Here is an 899-nt window from a genome sequence, read left to right as displayed (position 1 = left end):
GCTGCCACGCGCCGTCTGTCCGCACACCCACCTGCCCGCTTAACTGCCCGCCGTTCGCCTGCCAACCTGTCTACCCAGCTGTAACCTGCCTCTGTCTGGTGGTCTGTCTGACCAGACTTCTCTTGTCGGCCTCTCTCCAGCTGTCTGGCCTCCTGTCTGTCCGTCTGTGTGTCTGTCTCTGGCTGCATCTCTTTATCCAGTCAATCATCTGGGAGTCCATCTGGGCGTTGTCTGGTCCATCCAACCACACAGCTGTCTGTGCATCTGACGCCCCCTGCGGCCCCCAGGCCTTTGCCCACGCTGCGGTCGCCGCCGACTCCAAGGTCTGCTCAGACATTGGACGGTGAGTCTGGGGGGGCGGTGGGGGGCCCCTCCCAGAGGGCCTGTGACTGTGGCAAGAGTGTGGAGCAGGTGCCTCTGTCACATCTGACGTGTGGGGGCCACGTGGGTGTGGGCTCCGGCAAGGGAGCGGCCTCAGGGCATTTGCACGGAGCGGGCAGCAGGCAGGTACACGGACGATGGGGGGCGGTGGGGACAAGGACACTGTGGGCAGAGAAGAGATGGCCTATGAGTCGATTCCTAGTCCCAGGGCTCAGGGGGCCCCGAGGAGGCAGTGCCTGTGTCACCGGTCTGGCCCAGGGTGACCCCGATGACCACTGCTGGTCCCTCCCGTGGGCCTGCCAGTCCTCCCGGGGCCGTGGCGAGGGAGTATGGGGGCCCCATCCATGCGTTCACCCTGCCGGGGTTAGGGCCTGGAGCCGGGCCAGTCGTGGGAGGGGTGATTTTTTTAGGGGGGCAGTGGGGAGGGACCCCAGATGGTGTTTGTGACCCACTTCCAGGAAGTCCCGCCTAGAAGAGGCTTCTGTTGCCCCCCCACCCCCGCAACCCCCGCGTCCAGG

At 65.5% G+C, this 899-nt stretch overlaps 1 protein-coding gene across 1 annotated transcript in view; it reads left to right on the top strand.

Moving 5' to 3' along the window:
* The window catches only part of GGT5 (gamma-glutamyltransferase 5), a 15,937-nt gene that overhangs the window by 2,933 nt on the left and 12,105 nt on the right, over window positions 1-899 (top strand). The window contains exon 3 of the mRNA XM_014533353.1: window positions 201-345. Coding sequence (XP_014388839.1) covers window positions 201-345 — 145 coding nt within the window. The remainder of the gene's footprint in view (window positions 1-200; window positions 346-899) is intronic.

The sequence above is a fragment of the Myotis brandtii genome, unplaced genomic scaffold (assembly GCF_000412655.1).
Source record: "Myotis brandtii unplaced genomic scaffold, ASM41265v1 scaffold97, whole genome shotgun sequence".
Classification (NCBI taxonomy): Eukaryota; Metazoa; Chordata; class Mammalia; order Chiroptera; family Vespertilionidae; genus Myotis; species Myotis brandtii.
The sequence above is the reverse complement of the archived record's forward strand: the minus strand, read 5'-3'. Positions and strand labels throughout refer to the sequence as shown.